The 20,784-nt window shown below is 55.3% G+C and overlaps 1 protein-coding gene across 1 annotated transcript in view; it reads left to right on the forward strand.

The window, feature by feature from the left end:
* The window catches only part of TDRD9 (tudor domain containing 9), a 63,161-nt gene that overhangs the window by 20,710 nt on the left and 21,667 nt on the right, over positions 1–20,784 (forward strand). Inside the window, exons 8-20 of the mRNA XM_047796650.1 lie at positions 531–588; positions 2,140–2,244; positions 8,354–8,451; positions 8,956–9,087; positions 9,979–10,144; positions 10,223–10,286; positions 10,365–10,428; positions 10,694–10,738; positions 11,325–11,378; positions 13,043–13,159; positions 14,109–14,216; positions 16,149–16,249; positions 19,495–19,668. Coding sequence (XP_047652606.1) covers positions 531–588; positions 2,140–2,244; positions 8,354–8,451; positions 8,956–9,087; positions 9,979–10,144; positions 10,223–10,286; positions 10,365–10,428; positions 10,694–10,738; positions 11,325–11,378; positions 13,043–13,159; positions 14,109–14,216; positions 16,149–16,249; positions 19,495–19,668 — 1,286 coding nt within the window. The remainder of the gene's footprint in view (positions 1–530; positions 589–2,139; positions 2,245–8,353; positions 8,452–8,955; positions 9,088–9,978; positions 10,145–10,222; positions 10,287–10,364; positions 10,429–10,693; positions 10,739–11,324; positions 11,379–13,042; positions 13,160–14,108; positions 14,217–16,148; positions 16,250–19,494; positions 19,669–20,784) is intronic.

The raw sequence follows: 20,784 nt of genomic DNA on the forward strand, positions 1-20,784 counted from the left end.
CAGCGGGTCGGAGATCCTGCGTTGCTATGAGCGGTGGTGTAGGTCACAGAGGCTCGGATTGGTGTGGCTGTGGCTGCGGCCTAGACTGGCAGCTGCAGCTCTCATTTGACTCCTGGGAATTTCCGTAAGCTGTAGGTGTGACCCTAAAAAGACAAAAAAAAAAAAAAAAGTCCAGTGCTTTTGCCCTGAAATAATTTTATTTTTGTCTTTTTAGGGCCACTTGTGTGGCATATAGAAGTTCCCAGGCTAGGGGTTCCGTCAGAGCTGCAGCCGCCGGCCTGGGTCACGGCCACAGCCGCGCCACGTCGGAACCGCGAATCCGACCTACTCCACAGCTCCCGGCAACGCAGGATCCCCGACCCCCGGAGGGAGGCCGGGGCTCGAACCCGTGTCCCCATGCCTGCTGGCTGGGTTCGTGACTGCTGAGCCGTGAAGGAACGCCCTTGAAGTCAGTTTTGAACGTGAGTGTTTAGTTTGCCGCGTTTCCTGCGCACGGTAAGCACGGCAGCCTCTGCCTCTTGCTGCCGCAGGTCATCCTGTCCACCAACATCGCGGAGAGCTCGGTCACGGTTCCCGACGTCAGATACGGTGAGATGCGGCGCGGCCTCACGCCCTAGCCCGCCGCCTCCGTGGCGCCCCGAGCGGGGAGGGGCTCCAGGGAGCAGGCGCACTGGAGGCAGCGGCCGAGGTCCCAGCTCGGGAGGGAGGCCCCTCGAGATGGGCCCGATGACGGCGACGGCGCTCGTCCCCGCGCCAGGAGTTGGAGGTGGGCGAGGCGGACGGAGGCGGGTGGGAAGTACGTTGAGAGAAACGACGGAGGAAGAGAACGAGGAGGGAGGAGGTCCACGGACCCCGGGTCTCAGGCGGGGCGGCCTCTGAGGGAGATGGCGCGAGGCCTGGCGGTCGGAGCCGTGGAGGGACGCGCCAGAGTCCCTCAGGGAAGAGAGGGCGGGCCGGGGGCCTTGGCAGGAGAGTGGCCGTCTGAGGACGGGGAGGGGCCAGCTCTGGGCGGAGCCCGTGGGCAGCTGCTCGAGGGTGACCTCCAGGCCCCGGCCACAAGACGGGGGTGGAGGGGGGCAGCGGGGGCAGCCAGTGAGGTCCTGGGGCTGGACGGGGAGGCCGTCTGGGGAGGAGGGAGCCGGCCACGCCTTGCGGGCAAGGCCATGCGTGGCCTTGGGCATCATAGTGACGGGAGAGCAGGGCCTGCCGGACCTGGTTGGGGAGGGCAGGGGCCTCGAGACCTTGGAGCCGGGGAAGGGGTGGAGAGGCGGGGCAGCAGCTGCAGGGCCACAGGCCTTGTCCTCGTGAAGGGGACAGAGGCTCGGCCTCGGCTTGGCACCCACGGCTCTGGGAAGAGGCAGGGTGTGGGCGGCAGGAGGCCTGTGCGAGGAGCCCGACGGCCTCCAGCGGCGGGGCGTCCAAGAAGCTGAGGACAGAGAGGGCTGGAGTGGGACGAGGGTAGGTGACCAGGCCGCTGGGGCGGGTGACCGGGGCTTTAAAGGGCGCAGGCAGGCGCGGCCTGTTGGGCTGTGCCTTGAGCTGCACCGGGTGGTAGAGGGTGGTTCTCGGCTGGGCTGGGGGGACCTTTGGCCGGTCCTAAAATAACAGGTCGTAGGGCCGCCTGCGGGGTTAAGGGCCGCTGGGGAGGGTGACAGGACAGCAAGAGGGAAGGGTTCTGGTTCCTTCCGGGGAAGGAGGCTGGAAGCTGAGGCTGAGAGGCTGCTCCTCCAAGAGCCAGTAAGGGCCGCACTGGGCGGGGGGCAGGTGCTGGCACTGGGGCGAGGAGGGTGGTCTTGGTGGTGCCCCAGGGAGCAGGCCTGGGAGGAGGAAGTGGCCCCGAGGAGCCAGCAGAGGACAGTGCCCGCCCCCCACAGGGCTGCCCTCCCGCAGACGGCAGGGGGCCGTGCGGGCAGGAGCTGGGGGCGTCTGGCGCTGCGCTCACAGAGCCCTTGTTAGGACACGGGGTCCTGACGCCCAGACACCCAGTCCTCAGAGGAAGGCGGGAGGAAGGCCAGCCCTGGGCGGTTCCGGTGCCAGAGGTGTCCGCGTGTCCGCCGCCTCTACCGGGCGCGTGCAGGGCGATTGTCACGCGGCTGTTTCTGTTAACGTGTTGTTTACCTTCCTTTTTTTAAATGACAGTTATAGATTTTTGTTTGACTAGAACTCTGGTTTGTGATGAAGATACGAATTATCAGAGTCTGCGGCTGAGCTGGGCCTCTAAAACCAGTTGTAACCAGAGGAAAGGTAAGGCCTTCGTGTTCCAGCACGCTATCAGGGGACGGTGGTGCCTTCGGGTGCCTGCAGCATGTGGAAGTTCCCAGGCCAGGAATCCAACCCGCACCACGGTGGTGGCAATGCTGAGTCCTTAACCTGCTTAGCCACCAGGGAACTCCTCCAATGTGTTTTAAAATTTTTCCTTTTTGTGTGTTTTGTCCTACTGGGATTTTTCCTTTATTGAAACCAGTTTTATGTTTTTGTTTTTTGGGGTTTTTCTTGTCTTTTTAGGACCATACCTGCGGCATATGGCTGTTTCCAGCCTAGGGGTCGAATCAGAGCTGCAGCTGCAGCTGCCGGCCTGCAGCTCACAGGCGTGCGTTTCAGGCAGCATCTCACACTGCCAGACTCTGTTTAAATCCTCGATCCTCCTTGTGACTTGAGTGAGAGCCTCGCACGCAGTGGAGGAACATCCTGTCACCTCGCTGGATGGGGTTGACACGGGGCCCCTGGGCCACGCCAAAGGCTTCCTCTGACCTCCCTCCAAGCTTCGATCGCTCTGGGTTATTGCTCCTGAGCTGGCTGCACAGAGGCCTCAGCACTTGCCGCCACGTGCACGTGCTGCATCACTGCGAGGGCAGGAGGCAGGGGGCTGGGCTTTGCCCACAGTGGGTGTGCCATCACCCTGCAGTCGCCTGGGGTCGGGCCGCGCACGGCGGTCTCCTGTGGACAAGGCGCAGCTTGTGCTTGATGAGCGAACCCCTTGGGAAGGGCGGGTCCAGGCGTCCCTGTTGGGCCCTTGAGCTCCGTATCAAAAAAGAGTGGAGGAGTTCCCGTCGTGGCGCAGTGGTTAACGAATCCGACTAGGAACCATGAGGTTGCAGGTTCGGTCCCTGCCCTTGCTCAGTGGGTTGACGATCCGGCGTTGCCGTGAGCTGTGGTGTAGGTTGCAGATGCGGCTCGGATCCCGCGTTGCTGTGGCTCTGGCCTAGGCCGGCGGCTACAGCTCTGATTCGACCCCTAGCGTGGGACCCTCCATATGCCACGGGAGCGGCCCAAGAAATAGCAACAGCAACAACAACAACAACAACAACTACAACAACAAAAAAAAGATAAAAAGACAAAAAAAAAGTGGAGGTGCCAGTTACTGAGTGCTCGCTGCACGCTGTGCACGACGCTGTGTTTTGTGTGTGTGTTTAATGCTCACCCAGCTCTCCAAGGGGCACACCGTTAACACCCACGCGCCGCGCGCTTGGCACCACAGCCGAGACCCAGAGGCAGCTCCTGCGCAGCGCACGCGGGCCGGGCTGAGCCGGCCAGAGTCTGGCCTCCGCCTCCGCCGTGGTGCCACCTGCCTCTCGGACTGGCTTGCCGGGACTGAGAGGGTGATGCAGGAGGCGCGGGCGACCTTACGTTCTGTGCGGTCACGAGGCTAAGTGAAGACGACGACAAGCTAATCATCTCAGCCTCCTCCCAACCCCAGAATCTAAAACTAGGATTAGAAGTACGTAGATAAAAATGTGTGTAAGGTGATTATCTTTGGGTCAGTCCGAAATTTTAGAAATGTTATCCTTTGTCCTTTCGTGTGTTGAAAATGTGATAGACTTCTTTCTCATACAGGAAGTTGCGAAAATGGTACACAGGCTCCCTGGAGCCCCAGCCTCAGCGTTGCGTGTTAGCAGTGCCGCCTCCACGTGGGGCAGCATCAGCCCGGGTGCTGAGGTCGGGGCGGCGCTGGACCCCGCGCCCCAGTCCCCTCCCAGGGTCCACTACTCGGGCTTCTCCCCAGCTGTTCCCGTGTGTGGCCGCCATGGTCAGATGCCAGCTGCCTGGAAGAACCTGCCTGAGCTGCGTCGTTTCCGGGGGGTTAGGTGGTGCAATCTGCACTTGGGATTTCATTCAGTGGCTGTGGTGTCCTTAAGATCCCATCCACGTTGCTGCGTGCATCAGCAGTTCGTTCCTTTTTATTGCTGAGTCATACTCCACTCTGCTTTGACATAAAGGGAGTGGGGGGGGCCAGAGAGGCGCTCTGGGTGGCCCTGCCTGCCGCACTGCTCAGGGTCCGTCACGGGAAGTGCTGTCAACTGCGGACGCCCCCAGAGAACCCACAACAGGAAGAAGCGTCAGTTACAGGACCCAACAGGAAAAGATGTACACGGGATCCCCACAAGAAATCCTCTGGAGTTCCCGTCGTGGCTCAGTGGTAACGAAACCGACTAGTATCTGTGAGGACATGGGTTTGATCCCTGGCGTTGCCCAGTGGGTTAAGGATCTGGCGTTGCCGTGGGCTGTGGTGTAGGTCACAGATGTGGCTTGGCGCTGGCATTGCTGTGGCTGTGGTGTAGGCCGGCAGCTGCAGCTCTGATTCTCCTAGCCTGGGAACTTTCATGTGCTGTGGGTGTGGCCCTAAAAAGACAAAAAAAAAAAAAACCCCAAAAACAAAAAAAATCCACACAAACCAGAGAGAGAGAGAGAAAAGAAATCCCTGCCCAGGAACCCAGATGAGAAACTGGCTCCACCCTGAGAGCTCTCACTTTTCTCCAGTGGAGTTGGGTTCAGAACAACTCCTCACAGCCTCCTCCTTTTTCTCTACAGAGTAATGTTCCTCTTTGTAGTTGGGACTTACCTGTGGTTTTGGCCATCGCTTACTTGTCCTAAGTTGCAGTTCTCTGCTATTTCCGAAGAAACCTATTTTTGTCAGTAAAATTACTTCTAAGGTCAACAGTACCATTCACTTTCTGAAGGACAATTGAGTTGTTTCGAGTTCTTGGCAATTACAAATAAAGCCACGGTAAATATTGATGTACAAGGTTTTGTGTGGACGTACATGTTCCTTTCTCTGGGATGAAAGCCCAAGAGTGCAGTTACTAGGGGCATGACAAGTATATTTTATAAGAAGCTGCCCTAGGAGTTCCCTGGTTGCTTAGTGGTTAAGGATCTGGCATTGTCACTGTTGTGGTTTGAGTTTGATCCCTGGCCCAGCACCTTCTGTATGCTGTGGGTGTGGGCAAAAATAAATTCACACACACACACACAGAAACTGCTCCAGACCGTCTCCATGGTGGCTGTATCATTTGACAGCTCTGCCTGCAACATATGCGGTCCATCTTCCCCACACCCTTGCCAGCACTGGGTGTGCCACTGTGTTTTATTTCCGCCCTTCTTAAAGGGGTGTGATAATGTCTCGGTGCAATTCTAATTTGCATTTCCCTGATGCTGATGGGGTTAAACGTGTCCTCTTGGGCTTCCTTCCTTTCTGTAGCTCTTCAGTGAGGTGTCTGCCTGCGTCTCACCCGGTCTCTGGTGGGCGCGCCGTATGTTCACTGCTGAGGGGGGAGTTCTTTGTGGGTGCAGGGTAGTCCTCTGTCAGGTAGTGGTTCCCTTGGTCTCCCTAGTCTGTATGTCGTTTTTTTTCAGACTTTTTTTTTTGTCTTTTGTTGTCTTTGTTGCTATTTCTGGGGCCGCTCCCGCGGCATATGGAGGTTCCCAGGCTAGGGGTCAAATCGGAGCTGTAGCCGCTGGCCTAGGCCAGAGCCACAGCAACGCGGGATCCGAGCCGCGTCTGCAACCTACACCACAGCTCACGGCAACGCCGGATCGTCAACCCACTGAGCAAGGGCAGGGACCGAACCCGCAACCTCATGGTTCCTAGTCGGATTCGTTAACCACTGCGCCACGACGGGAACTCATTTTTTTTTTTTTTTTTTAAGCTTTTTAGGGCTACACCTGCGGCACATGGAAGTTCCCAGGCTGGGGGTTGAATAGGAGCTACAGCCACAGGCTACGCCACAGCCACAGCAACACCAGATCTGAGCCGCATCTGCAACCTACACCACAGATCAGGGCAATGCCGGATCCTTAACCCACTGAGTGAGGCCCAGGATCAAACCCGCAACCTCATGGTTCCCGGTTGGATTCGTTTCCACTTCGCCACGACAGGAACTCCTCGTTTTTTCATACTCTTAACAGAGTATTTCATAGAGAAAAATATTTTAATTTGGGTAGAGTTTAATTTATCAGTTTCTCATTTTATGGATTGTGCTTTCGGTGTCATAGGTAAGAACTCTTCATCTGGCCCCAAGTTGCAAAGACTTGTCTCCCGTGTTTTTTTCTAGAAGTTTCCTAGATATGCATTCGCATCTGTGATCCATTTGAATTGAATTTTGTCGATGGGGTGAGGTTTGCCTGTGGGCGTCCGGTTGTTGAAGCCCTTGCCCTCCTCCGGGGAAAGGCTTCTGCAGCTTTGTGAGACTTGCCCGGGTAGCCTTGTGTGTCTGCTTCTTCCTTGTTCTGTCGCGTGCGTGTCCTTGTCTCTGCCGATACCCCGCTGTCTCCATCACTGTAGAGTGAGGCTTACAGGGGCGCAGATGGGCTCCTGCCGCTTTACTTGCGGAAGCGGTTCAGCCGCGCGGCTTCGCCTCGGCATCCGCTTGTCCGCATCCACACACACAGAGCTTCCTGTGACTTGCAGGGAATTGTGTTAAACTCGTGGGTCAGTTGGGGAGAATTGATGTATTTGATGTGATGCGTCTTTCAGCCCCTGAAGGTAGCGTGTCTCCGTGTATCATGTCATCTTTGATTGCTTTAATCAGCATTGTGTTATTTTGAGCATACAGAGCCTGTGCATGTTTTGTTGGCTTTACAACTAAGTGTTCAGTTTGATTTGAAGTGATTATAATAATCATGATGATGCTGCATTTTATTTTATTTTATTTTTGTCTTTTTGCCTTTTCTTTGGGCCGCTCCCTCGGCACATGGAGGTTCCCAGGCTAGGGGTCCAATCGGAGCTGTAGCCACCGGCCTACGCCAGAGCCACAGCAACGCGGGATCCGAGCCGCGTCTGCAACCTACACCACGGCTCACGGCAACGCCAGATCCTTAACCCACTGAGCAAGGGCAGGGACCGAACCCGCAACCTCATGGTTCCCAGTCGGATTCGCCAACCACTGCGCCACGACGGGAACTCCGGATGCTGCATTTTAAATTCTGGTTTCCACCTGTTTGTTTCTAGCGTATGGAAATGTGATTGATTTTTCTCTGTCGATATTGTGTCCTGTGACTTGCTAATTGCACTAATTAGTTCTAGGAGTTGATCTTGGTTTTGTCATTTCCCTTGGGCTTTTCTATTTAGACAGTCATCATTTGAAGATCCGGTGCGGGGAGGTGGGGGCGGGGGCGGAAGTCTGGCCTCTCCACGCAGTGCCCTGGGGCGGGGGTGGGGGTGGGGGTGGAAGGGCAGCGTCCAGACTGCAGAGGTGTGGCATGAAAGCGTGGCCCTGTGCTGCCCCAGTTTCTTTTTTTTTCTTTTTGTCTTTTTGTCTCTTTAGGGCCGCACTTTCGGCATATGGAGGTTTCCAGGCTAGGGGTAGAATCAGAGCTGCAGCTCCTGGCCTACACCACAGCCATAGCAACACGGGGTCCGAGTTGCATCTGTGACCTCCACCACAGCTCATGGCAATGCCAGATCCTTGACCCACTGAACGGGGCCAGGGACCAAACCCGCATCCTCATGGATGCTCATCAGGTTTGCTAACTGCTGAGCTCCTGCCTTGTTTTTTAAAGCTGAGTATTTATGAAGGATCCCCGCCCGCCCGCCCCGCCCTGCTCTCAGGAAATGTTGCTGTTTTGGAATAAAGGAGTTTCTGTTTCAGCCACGATCCTGTCACAAGATGAGAGCTGACGGTAGGGTGGTCTCTTGGGCCAGGCCTGGCTTTGAGCTCTTCACCTGTTGAATGTGAAGCAGGGGCCTGCCTTGCAGGCCGCCTCTGCAGAGGTGTCAGCGGTGACAGCCACGCATACAGGCCCGCTCCCGTCGGGGAGGCCCAGCCTCTCTCCCCAGCCGCATGCCTCTCGCTTTGTGACCTGTCTTTGGCCAGCACGCACGGTGGGCGTGCAGGAGCCGCGTGGCGGGTAAAGTGTTTGGATTTCCACTGCCTTGGCAAGACGCCTGGGGCTCCACGCTGAGTAGGAAGCTGCACTTAATTCGTGTGTCTAAGATGACTTCTGACACTGACTTATCTCAAGTTTTTACTGAGCTGGTTTGGTAGAAGGTAACAGAGGCTTGTCTCCATGTTTAACTGTATCTTTATGCTTATGGGAAAGTGACGATGCCACCACATGCCACTGTTTCTCCCCGAAGGCCGTGCCGGACGTGTGTCTAAAGGGTACTGCTACCGACTCGTGCCCAAGGATTTCTGGGACACCTCCATCCCCGACCACGTCATTCCTGAGATGCTGGTAAACAATCCCTGGCCATCTGCGTAGTTTGTTTTTTATAGATTGTTTGACTGAACATTCTAGGTGATAGAATTTTGAGTGTCCTACAGTTTTGATCCCAGAAAAACCACTCTGAGCAAACTTTCATCACAGTACTGGCTTCAGTTCATTAGGCATCAGGCCTTTGGTGGGGGACTCCTTGCCTTTGTCACATGTCACGTGTTAGCCATGTGCTAAGGAGCCGGCTGGCCCTGCAGTGGGCCTGTCCCCCTGCTCTGCCTCGAACGCTCCTGGCTCCTGCGGGAGCTGGCCCTGCCGCCCCGTTCTGCGCCTCCCTCTTCTGGCTTCCCTTCTGTCTCTTTCTCCGCCGGCTCCTCTCCCATCTCTCTCTCCTTTCTCTGTCTCTTTTTCTTCCTTCCTTCCCTCTCTCCCTCTCTTGTCCTTCTCTCTGAAGTACTGGTCATGTAAAGGTGAATAGATGGACCTTTGTTTATCGCTTCTGAATGTAAGTTTTGTTCTTTTCAGCGCTGTCCATTGGGAAGCACGATACTGAAGTTGAAACTCCTCGACATGGGGGAACCCAGGGCGCTGCTGGCCACGGCGCTCTCTCCGCCCAGTCTCAGTGACATTGAACGCACCATCCTTCTGCTGAAGGAGGTGGGGCTCTCTGATACCTGGTCACATTCTCTGCAAGAGCTAAGAGTTTTTTGGCGAATTTTAGACGTGTCATACTGTTGGTGTCTTAAAGGTATTTTGATCGCAGTTAATCACCAGCAGTTGCTTGGAAAAGCATGTAATGACGGATTGTTGATTCCACATTTTATGCATGTTGCTTGGTTATGCTCACACCAGCTTGGCTAGTTGTCTTAGCCAAAATCCTGCTCGCTCACGTCTCCATGCAGCCCCTCTGCACCCGCTCCCCAGTCCTTCTGCACCCTCCTCGGGCGGCTCCAGCAGCCTTCTCCCACCTGCCCGCATCCTGGCCTTTCCTCTTCCTCTGGCTGGAAGCACTGCTCTGCTCCTGTGGCGTCTTTGACGCAGGCTCTGCTTTTGGTCCTCGCGGCCAGTGCCCGCCCACGGTGCGGCCTGGACCCCTGCTCGGGCTGCGGGGGTTCTGCATCCCGCCCTCGCAGTTGGGTGCACCTCAGATCCCTTGATGTCGCTTGGGTGCCTGTAAGTTACACGCACTTGGGTTGAGACGCTGTTTTCCAGACACAGTTTGGTACGTGCTGGCTGAGTGACCACTGAGTTGGATCCTTGGTTTAGTGCTGTATGTGCCGTGTTCGTTAAATTGTGAGTTGCCTAGACTTTCGGGGGAGCATCTTGAGTGTTAGCTGCCAGTGTTAAAAAATAATAAAATGTGTTCCAAATTTCAAAGAAGTTTAAAAAATCTTTTCTTAGCAATGTTTCCTCAGTTGACTTAGATGTCTTTTGGAACCTTACTGTCAAAATTTGGTCTTCCGTTCCTGTTTTGAACTCCCTGCCTTAAGGCCAGAAAGAGTGCCAGTACCCCGCCGCTTGCTACCTGCACTGATTGGTTTTCCCCAGGTCGGCGCCCTTGCAGTCCGCGGGCCCAGGGACGACGAGAACCCGCATGATGGTGAACTGACCTTCCTAGGGAGAGTGTTAGCCCACCTTCCTGTTAATCAGCAGCTGGGGAAACTCATTGTCCTTGGACACGTGTTTGGGTGTCTGGACGAGTGTCTGATCATAGGTGAGCAGGGAGCGGAGCCCCGGGCTGGGAGGCGCGGTCCCTCCCGCAGCCTTAGGTTCTCTCCGTGTCTCTTGTCAGCGGCATCTCTCTCCTTGAAGAATTTTTTTGCAATGCCTTTTAGGCAACATCTGGATGGATACAGGTACGTGTTGACCGCGCGTGTAGTTGAGAGTCACTTCATCCTAACGGTTTCAGATGACGCTTTGTTATCTCTTTGTAGGAGCAAGATGAATTTCTCTGGCAGCAGTAAGAGTGACTGCATTGCTCTCGTGGAGGCATTTAAAGTGCGTTTTCTCTGCCAACGCTGTGCGAGTGTTGCCCGCCCCTTCGCGTGGCATACGTCTGTGTGGAAAACGTTGTTGGGGTTGCGAGGTCTGATACTGAATTGTGTTGGGAGAAGGGGAGATGAGGGTAGGAGTCCGGTTCTGTGAAGGTGATTGAAAAAATTCAGTTCGTAAATGTTTTGTGGTCAGAACGTGTTGAAATTGGACTTTGGACAATTCGGTGAGCCAGGAAAGTACGTTGACGCTCTGGCTTGTTTCTTTTTAGGCCTGGCAGACTTGCAGACAGAGGGGAGAGCTGCGCCATCCGAAGGTTGGTTCACGGATTCTTTCTGCTGCCTTGTGGCCGCTGTGTCCCCAGCGTCACAGCGCTGGCCAGCACAGCCTCAGGCCTGCCTGCGCAGCCGGCGCTCAGCCTGTCTGGGTGGGGGGGCGCCGCAGACAGTCCTGGGGGCGGCAGCGGCTGCCCCGCCTCCGCAGCCCCAGCACTCAGTACCCGTGGGACATGCGGGGCGTGTTGGTGCAAAACGGAGCCCTGAGCTGTTCTTTCTGCTGTTTTCAGCGGAGGTTTAGATGATGGGCTTGCAAAAACTTAACCTGTCAGCCTTCATTTTTCGGGGGGCGGACTGTCTGCTTTTGTTCTCCTCTGAACTGACTGGGTTCAGAAGATGGTTGATGGGCCTCTGTGTTTAAATTTGCCATGCCCAGGGGTGGCCTTGAAATAACCACACGAGTTACTGGTCAAGCTTCCTTTTTAATAAGAGTCCAGCCGTGTTACTTCTCTCGTTGGTGTGCGCACTTTCTGGTGTGTATTTGTAGCTGAGGTTCCTGTTAGAGTAGCCAAAACTAGCTCTGATTTGTTACATTCATATTGAATGTTATGCCTTTATTATTTAAAGGATGAACTTGACTGGGGACGGTTAAATTACATTCAGATCAAGAGGATTAGAGAGGTAGGTGGATACTTCTTTGACTCCAAGTACTGGCGACTCACAGGCCGGGAGGGGGGCGCGCGGGGGGCGGGGTGGCCATGGTTCACGAAGTGCGCCCCCTGTTTATGGCTTCATTAGAATTTGTGTTCCAGTCACGGTCAAGCTTGTTCCAGCCGAAGGATGCAGATGAGAACGGGCAGAGGGAGGAGGACTGGGGAGGGGGCGGAGGGCCGGGCTGCCAAACAGCCCGTGTGAAGGGTCGCCACCCAGCCGCCCAGGGGGGCTCCCCCTCACCTGAGCCCAGAGGGCGGGCCTCACTGGGGGTGGTCGGGTGGGCCTGTGAACTGTTTGTTGTGCCCAAGGCCTCAGGTAAACAAGGAACCTCGCATGAGGCAGGACACTGCAGGGGCCTGGAGGTGACTTTCCAGGAGCTACAGCTTTCTGTGGAATGGCCTGCTGACTTGACCCCGGACTGCAGTTTGCAAGATGCTCTGCCTGTTGTGTTTTCAGAGGCCTTACTCTTGGTTTGACTTGTCGCTTCTACTGTGCAGGTGTCTAAGGAGGTGGGGCAGAGGGGCATTTCGGTGGGTTGATGCTTGCTTTTTTCCGCCAGTTTAGTTGTTTCCTGTCTCTTGGTTCACATGTTAGCCTTACTGAAATGAGAATTTGATTGATTAATACTTCCAACCTTTCTAATTAAAAGTATTTAAAGGTGTGAATTTGCTTGACAGCACAGTGTGGGCTGGGTACCATTGCTTTCTGACATGTAGGGTCTCATGGTCATCCCTGTCCAGCTGTTTTTAGTACTGGTTTCCTCCTCGACTCAGTTTTTAAGGAGACTATTTACGTTTCCAGGGAGAAAGAACTATTTTTAGATGTCTTACTTTGTTATTTTAAAATTTTTATTGCATTTGGGTCAGAGAAAGTGACTTGCATTGTTTTATTTCATTTCATTTCGTCTCATGTCGTTTCATTTTTCGGCCGCCTCTGCTGCTTGTGGGAGTTCCTGGGTTAGTGATCAAATCCAAACCACAGCTATAACCTATACCACAGCTGCAGCAATGCCAGATCCTTAACCCCCTACGCTGGGCTGGGGATCGAACTGGTGCATCCACGGAGACAAGTGGAATCATTAAAATCATTAACCCACTGCACCACAACGGGAACTCCACGTAATTTTATTTTTATATTTTATTTTGTCTTTTTAGGGCCCCACCTGTGTCATATGGAGGTTCCTAGGCTAGGGGTCAAATCGGAGCTGTAGCTGCCAGCCTACGCCGCATCTGCGACCTATACCACAGCTCACGGCAACGCTGGATCCTGCTGGATCCTTAACCCACTGAGCAAGGCCAGGGGTTGAACCCACAACCTCATGGTTACTAGTTGGGTTCATTAACCACTGAGCCACAATGGGAACTCCAAACTGCTTAATTTCAATTTGATTTTTTTTTTTTGGCCGTGCCTGAGGCATGTGGAAGTTCCTAAGCCAGGGATTGAACTCATGCCACAGCAGCACCCCAAGCCACTGCAGTGACAACCCGCTGCTGCGCCCAGGAACTCCCCGTTCTTCGTTGCCGGACCTTTAGTCCGAAGGCTCTTGGTGCTGCAGCGCTGCTCGCCCGTGTTGTATCGTCCTTGTGGCGCCTTCGCTGCTCTCCGGAGCCTCATCCGCGGTGTCGTCTTAGGTGGCTGAACTGTATGAGGAGCTGAAGTCTCGCGTCTCGCAGTTCAACATGCACGCGGACTGCCGGCGGCCCGTCCTGGACCGGGAGGACCCGCACAAGCAGCGGTTCATCCTCCAGGTGGGCTCCTGTCTGGGACGCTGCCGCCTCAGGGGACAGGCGAGGCCACAGCGTTCGTGCTGCTGGGGAGCCAGGAACAGCGCTGGTCTGGCCTGGCTTGGGTTTCCCATGTCCTTGAGCCGGTGGCCAGGCCCGTGGCTCAGCTGGAGGAGAGGGGCTGCTCCTGGCCTCCGCGGCTTCAGCGCAGGTCCTTTGGTTTTGGCTTTTGAGGGAGTAAAAGTGCTCTCAGCGCTACTGCCTCGCTCTTCCGTCACAGGGAAACCCATTTTACCTTTGAAGGCCGTGACCAGGTGTGCTGTTGGGTGCAGCTTTGGGGGAGTTCTGTCGAGGCCAGCGGGCCCTGGAGGGGTGCCGCTGCTCTTCATCGTGGGTTTCAGAGCAGCCGTGCTCCCTGGAGGCACCAGCGTGGGCCGGCGCCCGCAGAGCTGGGTTCTAGCAAGGCACCTGTGAACCGGACGAAGCTGGAGACCAGGGTGTTCTGGATATCGAATGGCTCTAGGGCTGGGCGCTAGTCCACCGGGGGCGTGGGTTTCAAATGCTGTGTTTACGGAGGAAGGGACCCTCTGCAGAGTGCTTTTCTGTTGGAGGCAAGCTCGCTGTAGTGCATCTGCCTGTCCCAGTTGGGACTTGATCTAAGCATCCGGAACGTGCCTGACCCACAGAAGCCAGCCTGTCGGGGAGAAGGGGGTCTGTGTCCCGGTTAACATGCCTGCGCTTCCCGAGCCCCGTTCTGAGAAGCACTCAAGCACCTTTGAAGAAAGAGCACGTAGAGGGCGTTTGTCCCGGTGAAGGGACCGGAATTGTGACTTTGTCCCTGCTGGCCGGAGGCCCGGCTTGCGGCGCGCGCACCTGTCTCGCAGGTGGCACGTGTCCTGGGCCGAGATGGCCGAGTGCTGAGCCACGGGACGGAGCCATGCTGTCACTTCATGAAAATCAGTTTCTCTTCCAGGTCGTGTTGGCAGGTGCTTTTTACCCAAATTACTTTACTTTCGGGCAGCCTGACGAAGAGGTGGCGGTGAGGGAGCTGGCAGGCAAAGACCCGAGGACGACCGTCATGGTAGGTGGCGAGGGTCAGGGCCTGGGGGCTGCCCGCCCGCGGGGCTGGCCGCGGAGCAGCCTCTTCGGCCCCTTGTCTCCCTCTGTATCAGTGCTGAGTGGCCTTTGCCCCTGAGGCCACTCTGAGGGCTCGCCAGACCTTTGCCGCACACTCACTGGGTCCTCAGTCTTGCTTCCTTTTTTTGCAAACCTGGCCTTGAAAGAAGCCTTGAGGGGTAGGTATTAGGGCTGATCTTGGTTGGTCATGTCCCATTCTGAAGGATTTAAGATGCTTCTCCATAAATTTAAGGAGATTTGTTTAATAGCTTCATTTCCCACGAAGAGTTATTTGGTTGGCAACTGTGTACTGTGATTTAAACCCGATCCCGTTTGTCCCTCATAGAATCCCCTAGAGAGTATTCGTTTATTTATTTATTTATTTAATTTAACTTTTTTAAAAAAAACCTATTTTTATTCTATTTGTCGTGGTGATGTGTAATCAGTTTTTTTTTTTTTTTTTTGCCTTTTCTAGGGCCGTACCTGCGGCATATGGAGGTTCCCAGGCTAGGGGTCCAATCGAAGCTGTAGCCACCAGCCTACGCCACAGCCACAGCAACGCGGGATCCGAGCCACATCTGCAACCTACACCACAGCTCATGGCAACGCCGGATGGTTAACCCACTGAGCGAGGCCAGGAATCGAACCTGCAACCTCATGGTTCCCAGTCGGATTCGTTAACCACTGCGCCACGACAGGAACTCCTCGTTTATTTTTAAATTTGGGTTTAGGGCCCAGGCCACAGCCTCCCCTGTGGCCTGGGGAGGAGGGGTTAAGTGACACGTGCTTTGGGCGAAGCTCAGAGTCCGTCGCAGGCCCTGACGTTGGACCCATGTCCCTGGACCCTCTGTGTAAACCTGAGCACAGGTAACTTCAGGGCAACACCCGGAGGACCGCGTCTGGGAGCCCGGCTTCTCTGGGTCCCCGGGTTTGGTTCCTGGCCCGGCTCTGATAGTGGGCATGCCTCCTGTTCCCATCACCCTGTTCCTGAGGATCAGGCTGCCCAGGGGTGAGGGTCCCGGCCTGGGACGTTACAGACGTGCTGCTGCCCCCCTCACCCAGGGGTTTTGATTGAAAGGCCTCTTGGCTTTTGTTGCTCTCAAGGAGCACGGCCCTGAGGGCGGACCAAGCTCTGGGGCTCCTGTGACCTCGAGGGCGGGCGCCCTCCCCTCTCCTGTGCACTGGTTTCGCTGCAGGGCAGCCTGTGCACCCCGTGGTCTGGGCCCGAAAGTCGCCTCCTGTGTAAATGAGTGTCACCCGAGAGGGCCTTGCCCGGTGCCTTGTCCCTGCTCTGTGCTCCTCACGGCGGCCTGTGCCGAGGTGCACGGCCTCCTCTCGCCGCGCCTCTTCCTGCTTATGTAGAAACATTCTGTTTCAAGAGATGTATTTTGGGAGTTCGCGTCGTGGCGCAGTGGTTAATGAATCTGACTAGGAACCATGAGGTTGCGGGTTCGGTCCCTGCCCTTGCTCAGTGGGTTAACGATCCGGCGTTGCCGTGAGCTGTGGTGTAGGTTGCAGACGCGGCTCGGATCCTGCGTTGCTGTGGCTCTGGCGTAGGCCGGTGGCTACAGCTCCGATTCAACCCCTAGCCTGGGAACCTCCATATGCCTCAGGTGCGGCCCAAGAAATAGCAAAAAGTCAAAAAAAAAAAAAAAACAGATGTATTTCGTCAGCTTGATTATTTTAAGGCCCAATAAAAAAGGAGTCTTAATTTTTCTGTATCAGACTCCTGGACTGTTTTCACGGGGGGAGAGCCAGCCCTTGGGCCCGTGGGTGGTGCGCGAGGGTAGCTGGGAGCCAGAGCTTGTCAGCCGCTCAGCTCGCCGCTGGGCCTGCGCTGTGCAGCTGCCGCGTGGCTCTCGGCTCCCTCCCGCCAACACCGCGTCGTGTCTTTCAGCTGAAGCACGTCCCTCCCTATGGATTTCTCTACTACAAGCAGCTGCAGTCTCTCTTTCGAAAGTGTGGCCAAGTCAGATCCATTGTGTTCGATGGTGCAAAGTAAGTAGCCGTTCTTGCCAGCCACTGCCAGTGTGACCAAGCTGTGAGATTTCTCCCGTTTCCAGGAGCCGGTTCTTTAAACTGAGCGCTTGTGAAACCGCATCTTCAGGAGGGCTGCTGCGACAACTCTTGACATGCAGCTCTGGGAGTTCCCGTTACATCTCAGCAGGTTAAGAACCTGACTGGTATCCATGAGGACATGGGTTCGGCCCCTGGCCTTGCTCAGTGGGTTAAGGATCCCGCGTTGCTGTGGCTGTGGTGTCAGCCAGCAGCTGCAGCTCTGATTGGACCCCTTGCCTGGGAACTTCCATATGCCTCACCTTTGGCCCTAAAAAGGATTAAAAAAAAAGGGGGGGGGGTTGGGGGGGGGAGAAATGCATCTTTGGTTTCTCTTCTTGTTGGGAGCAGCTCCTCTTCTGTTTCAACCGACTGGCCCCTAGCAGAGCTCAGGGCGGCAGCCTGCACTTGGGTACCTGTGCCCTGGACGTCACAGGCGGGCGTCGCTAGGAAGGAGCCGGCTGGAGGCCTGCAGGCCTGCGGGAGAGCGTATCCTCCCGCAGGTGCTTAGTCTTCTTCCCAAGAGGGGGTGTTTATGCACAGAAACGGCTCCTTACAGCATTTAAATTGGCTCTTCTCTTTGGCCGTGCTGTAGCATGAGAACGTTCCCAGGCCAGGGGCTGAACCTGTGCTGCTGTGGCGGCAATGCTGGCTCCTTCACCTGCTGCGCCACATGGGAACTTCCCAAGTTGATTTCTCATATTTAAAGTCAAGTTTTTTTCTGGTGTCCGAAACAATTACTTTACAGAACTTTCCCAGTCTAGTAAACGCGAGATACCTGTGGTTGCCTTCGATCGGTGTCCCAAGACCTCAAGCTGCGCCTGTGCCCTCTGCCTAAAAGTCGGATTGGGTGACGCAGACGGTGTACGTTCCGATCCTGTGGTTAAAAACTGGTTTCCTCTCTGAGCACTGTGAGTGCCTCCTGTGGCAAATATTTAACCCTAGTAAGTAAAGCCTCGCCAAGTACTTCTCACAACTGTTACAGACTTAACTACACTCAAGAGGGTCTCAAGTCTTCGTAAACATCCTAATACAAGTTAAAGCCGTCAAACTCTTAATCGCTTATGTAAAATTGCTCAGTAAGAACCGGACCCACACAGCTAGACCATGCTTCTCGAAGATGGATGGTCCCTTCGCCTTCTTCAGGTTCCAGTTACACCGCATGGATGGTCTTGGAACTGATTTGAACGGTCCAGGCTCTCACTCAGCCTGCAGCAGCCGCTTCCCATCATCTTCCCTGTGGGTTGGATTCTGTGTTTGTTTCTTATTCTTCCTGTCAGGGGCCTCTTTTTAGCTATTTTAATTATGTTTTGTTCTATTTCTCATGGATTTCCGATTTTTCATCACAGTGCCGGTGTCAGGCCAGTTACTTGGAGACGTGGCGGTGGTCTTCTGGTTTTACCAGTTCCGGGCAGCAAGTAGTTAAAGAGGGACCTGAAACAGTGATTGAAGGAATGACGAGTGTCCTCTTGGATCGAGCAGGGCCTGCGTTGGGCCCTGGAGCACAAGTTTCCTCCCAGAGGCTGTCGGCTCAGTGTGCGGCGTGGAGGGCGGGGTCGGTGCCCAGCCATCTGCCTCTCGTGACGTGTCCTGGGAGAGGCCAGGCGGGCAGGAGACAGGCTCAGCGTAGGGCCAGCGGCTTTCGCCTGGGACTTCCTCGGGCGCTGTCGGGCGGGCCTTGGAGATGGACAGGCTGAGCGTGGTGCTCCTGCAGGAGCCCAGGGCGTCGGCGTTGTGATGTGGGAAAGCATGGGGTGTGTGCGAGTGTGTGTCGGATGGGGTGTGGACAGCGGGAGGCCAGCGCTGTCTTTGGGATGGTGTCTGTGGCCAGCTGACCAGTGTGGACGCACCTCCTGGGCACTTAGAGGCCCCTGAGGGTGTTCTCATTGGAACTGTGTTTTGTGGAGCTTGACTAGGAATGAGCAGGAGGAGAGGAAGCTGCCGCTCAAACCAGGGGTGACAAGCTGTCAACCAGGCGGCAGGGTCTGAAAAGGAAGGGAGGTGGAGGACAGTGGGGGTGCTCTTGGGTTTGGCCATGGATGGCTGGGCGGGTGGGTGGCTGGGCAGGACGAAGGAGAGGGGAGCCGGAGCGGCCTGGGGTTGGGGGCACAGGCGTGGCTTGCTCTGCACGCTGAGTTGACAGCGCTCCTGGAGATCCTGGGAGTGTGGTCTGGAGTATTCGAAAGGCCTTCTTTCTAAGGAGGACTTGGAAGCCTTCTGGCGACACAGCAGCAGAGGCCAGGAGGGGGCACGTGCCGGCCGGTGGGTTTACCAAGGGGCAGCGGGGGCGGGGTGAGAGGGCGCCGGGCCGAGGTGGGCGGGAGGGAGAGGGGGCGCAGGCCGAGGGACCTCCCACATCTCAGGGTAGCGCATTTCCCTGGCAGCCTCTGGAGGGGCCATAGGTCTGTTTTATGAGTATGATGTTTTGACCTAGGAGATTCTCATGTTTGTACGTAAACAGCGCGAGCTTTTCCTCTTTATACCAGGAAACATCTGGCCGGCGTCTTTACTGCTGTTTGTTCTTAGCTCCCGAAGAAGGGGTGGGGGATCGGACCCTCGGATGCGGGCGGGGGGTGGGGGGGCGTTCGTCAGCATCGCTGGTGATGGACTCCGTGGTGCTTCGGGGGAACAGGGGGAAGGCCACTGAACTGCTCGCTTGTGTGGTTTGCTTTATCTGCTTTTTATTTTACAGTAACTTTTTTTTTTTTGTCTTTTTAGGGCTGTACCCGCGGCATATGGAGGTTCCCAGGCTAGGAGTTGAATTGGAGCTGAAGCTGCTGGCCTGCACCACAGCCACAGCCACGGTGGATCTGAGCTGCATCTGCAACCTACACCACAGCTCAGGACAACCTGGATCCTTAACCCACTGAGCAAACAGGGATCGAACCTGCGTCCTCATGGATACTAGTCGGATTTGTTTCCGCTGAGCCATGACAGGAACTCCTATAGTAAAACTTTTTAAAAAACCTGTAAACCTGTTACCTTGTTCTAATTATGAGAATTAAGGTTTCTTAGCTGAAAATTGCATTTGAACTCAATCTTTATTCTGCGTTATATTGCCTAATATAGATTATGCTTAATTTTAATTTAATGACGTCATTATAATTTTTATTTCTCATAAGAGAATAATTGACCCTTAAATACTTTTTCTTGGTCAAGTGTATTTTTCCTTTACACTTGTTGAGCAGAGCCTTCGTGGAGTTTTCACGTAATCCAACGGAGAGGTTTGAGACGCTTCCTGCCGTGTGCATGGCCATTAAGCTGTCCCAGCTGAAAATGTCCCTTGAACTCAGTGTCCACCCTGCAGAGGAGATTGAAGGGAAGGTGCGAGGCGGGGCTGTTGCCAAGCTCAGGACTGCAAGGTACTCTCCGAGGAGGCGGCGCCTCCCGCCACCCGCTTTCTCGTCTTCAGATGCTTTTTTTTTTTTTGGCCGCAGTTGCGGCACACTCAGGTTCCAGGGCCGGGGACCAAACCCACGCCACAGCAGTGACCGTGCTGGATCCCCGACGCACCGTGCCCCTGGGGAGCTCCCAGATACTGTTCTTCAACAGCAGTTTAGTCTTGCTTAGGTTCACCCTACAGCACTGGCCTGTAGCCATGTAGAGCTGCTGTGACCCCTGACCCCATCTTCTCCTCGCTGTGTGTGCTGAGGCACGATGCTAGACCTCTCTGAACCTCAGCGTTCTCATCGCTTTAACTGTGCGATTCTTACTGCGAAAGGCCGTTCGGAGGTTCGAGTGGAATCATTTATGTCGTTTTCAGTTTAAATCAAAGAGACTGAACCTAGTATTAGCTTCCTTTCTTCCTCCTCCTGATAGTTATCCGTCTTTTCCTTCTGAGCGAAGTGGCATCTTTTTCTTAGCAGAGCTGCCAGTCCGACGAAACGGAGAAGCTGGTGGGAGCGCCCAGTCGCTCCTCGTTGAGCACGGCCCCCCCGCAGCTGGTGAGGGGGGCGGGGGGCCTGCGTGGGTCTGGCTGGCTCCAGAACAGGGGGCTCACCACCCAGCAGCTGCCAGGGGCCCTCGGGTTTTCTGGGCCCACAGCAGCTCACTGCCGCGTGCCCGCAGACCTCCCAGGCGTCACTGTTTAGGAAAAGGCTTTAACGGCAGGAGGAGTTTGGCAGGAATTTGAGGAATTGGTGAGAGGCAAGAGAAGCCTGTGCCCCGGTGTGGGATGTTTGATTCCGAGAGTTTGGGAGTTTAGCGGGTTCAGTCGGTCACATAGAGCAGACCTGTCCTGCGGGCTGCCCTTGCCTCAGCCCCCCTCGTTCACTACCTGGGTCTGAAGAGTCGGAAGAGAGAGGGACCAGGGTCTCGTAATTCCTCCTCTTCGTTGAAGAATAAAATCATTAGGAAGGGAAGCTTTTTATCAGGTTTATGCTTCGTCTCCTCAGATTTTGGCATAGACTGTATCATTGCTTTAAGGGACGCGTGCTAACGCTTAGGCTGGTTAGAAAATCGTGTTATGTGTCTTCTGA

Source organism: Phacochoerus africanus, chromosome 9 (assembly GCF_016906955.1).
Source record: "Phacochoerus africanus isolate WHEZ1 chromosome 9, ROS_Pafr_v1, whole genome shotgun sequence".
Lineage (NCBI taxonomy): Eukaryota > Metazoa > Chordata > Mammalia > Artiodactyla > Suidae > Phacochoerus > Phacochoerus africanus.